The sequence below is a fragment of the Sphaeroforma arctica genome, assembly GCF_001186125.1.
Source record: "Sphaeroforma arctica JP610 unplaced genomic scaffold supercont1.4415, whole genome shotgun sequence".
Lineage (NCBI taxonomy): Eukaryota > Ichthyosporea > Ichthyophonida > Sphaeroforma > Sphaeroforma arctica.
In genome coordinates, this window is record NW_014036143.1 from 1 (window position 1) to 2,501 (window position 2,501).

At 41.7% G+C, this 2,501-nt stretch overlaps 1 protein-coding gene across 1 annotated transcript; it reads right to left on the minus strand.

Annotated features, from left to right (window-relative positions):
* Window positions 1–13: 13 nt before the first annotated feature.
* On the minus strand, window positions 14–2,208 carry SARC_14294 (AUR protein kinase; the record flags this gene model as incomplete). The annotated part of the gene is made up of 3 exons (XM_014291575.1): window positions 14–324; window positions 674–802; window positions 2,067–2,208. Coding segments are annotated over 3 exons (582 nt in total), but the record flags the coding sequence as incomplete, so codon positions are not given.
* Between the last annotated feature and the right edge of the window lie 293 nt (window positions 2,209–2,501).

A 2,501-nucleotide genomic window follows, 5' to 3' on the forward strand; every position in this document is an offset into this window, starting at 1 on the left:
ACGCCACACACACCTTATCTCGTGTGCCTTCCCCTCAACCATTTCTGGCGGCAAGTAGTCAAGTGTCCCACACATAGTCGTGCGTCTATTACTGGGTGCATGCACAGACCACCCAAAGTCCGCTATCTTCAGCTCCCCTGTCAGCCCTAGCAACAGGTTCTCTGGCTTGATGTCACGGTGGATGACGTGCTTGGCGTGGCAGTACATCAGCGCCTTGGCCAGTTGGCATACGTACGCCGCTGTCTTGGCTTCTGTGAACTTCTTGAGGCGAGTCAGTTCCTTGTACAACTCACCTTTGGGTGCGTATTCGAGGATAAGGTATACCTGGGGGGTTGACGTGTGTATTGCATATGAAAAAGTAAAACGGATAGGTAGGCTATGTCATCAGAATTAAACTCCTGGACGTTCAGCATATGTCTTTCCAATATATTGGAAGTGATACAAAATGTGATACGTTTTGTCCTTGGAATTGGCATATAACATAAAAGTCTGCTTCTCACGGGCAATTGCATTAGCCACACAACTGAATTAAAATTCTGGACGTTCAGCATATATCGCCCCAATATATTGGGAAGTGTTACAGAATATGGTACGTTTTGTCCTTGGAATTGGCATATAACATGAAAGTTTGCTTCTCACGGGCGATTGCATTAGCATCCGCCACACAACTAACCTTGGTCTTATCGTAGAAGTACCCGTACAAGCGCAGGATATTCGGATGCCGCAGATGTGACTGTATTTCGATTTCTCGTCGGAGTTGATGCTCCACCTCCGCCTTTTGAAGTTGTGACTTGAACAACACCTGTTTTATAAACAGTAGCCAATTCAACCATGTGGCAAACTCATGCAGCATGCAAGCCTACCTTCTATACATATACATATATGCATATACATGATACATATACATATGCATATACTTATAGGTATACATATACATATACATATACATACACATATACATATACATATACATATACATATACATATACATATACATATACATATACATATACATATACATATACATATACATATCTTCACCCGTATACTCACATACTCCTAAAGAAGTGGGTAGATAACTAGGCTTGTTGTCTTCTGAGGGCATCTTGTGCGTAGCGTAGAAGGCTGTTTATTTAGTCCCGGGTTGTGTATGTATATACGTATGTACGTAGACACGTACGTACGTACGTACGTAAGTAAGTATATATATATATATATATAGTTTATTTAATACCGGGTGCACGGCATGCTGGTGTGTATGGTATGTGTGGTACAACACCAGCACACACACAGGTGACACGCATACCATTTGAGCACGAGCCATTTGCTGACAAATGGACCACCACATGTATGCATACACAAGGCACTCGGTATAGCTAGTATAGTGTCATTGCGAGTGTGCACTGAGAAGTAGTTGAAGTAGTCTGTAGCCCTATCGCGTGTATGTATTGCTAAAATCAATAGTATACATCAACGCTGCAGATAACACGCTGCCTCGGCGAGTGTGGGTATCATAACGGATAAAACACTACCCTACATCTCCAGTGTATGGTGTATATAGTGATGACAGAGACTACTTCAAAGGTGGTGACGCAAGGGGATTGACTTTATAGGCTAAATTCTACTGATAAGTCCGACTGCTTCTGAACCACCTGAATTTCCTAAAGTGTATGTTATAGTCTTATAAACCTGGTTATACGCTCCGTTAGGAGACAGGGTAGTTAAATGCATATAACTACCAACTGATATTTTCTCAGAGAAACCAATGTCAAGGCTGTATAGTGAACATATGGGTATCGTAATCTGCTTAAACTCACTTTGAGCTGGTTTTGAGTATATACGGATCAACCCGATTCCGTATGTGAGACTCGTCTGTATATATAGAATGATAAACTCTTTATCTATATACTCAAATTTGGCTTCATTGCAACGATAGGCTTACTGCAACGTATATACTTCATACGTAAACACTATATATACGTAAACTTACCTACTATATATACGTAAACCTACCTATACGTAAACCTACCTACTATATATACACTACTATACATAGGCAAACCTACCTTCAGCGCAACGATAAACTTGCTGCTCTTCTCTCGTGCCAGGTACACATTCCCGAATTTGCCTTTCCCGAGGGGTCTGCCGATCTCAAAGTCGCTGAGCTCCCACCGTTTGCCGTTCTTGGTTGTAGCATCGTGTCTGTAACTAATAACGCATACGGCACAAACATGTTCAGTTGTTAACAGCCCAGGACGAGAAGCATGAAACCAGTAGGGATAGTTTAGAATGTGATAACCCACAGATAGGGATCAATCTATACATTTATCAAGTAAGTTCTCGATCTATCGGCTCAAGGGACTGATTGTGAATAAGAGATAAGCGGTGCTTATGACTGATATCCTGGTAAATGAGTGCGCTTTCTGATTGCGTGTACTACAACAGATACTGTACAATCAAACCAACGCGGTGAACGACGGATGCCTATTATTTATATATGG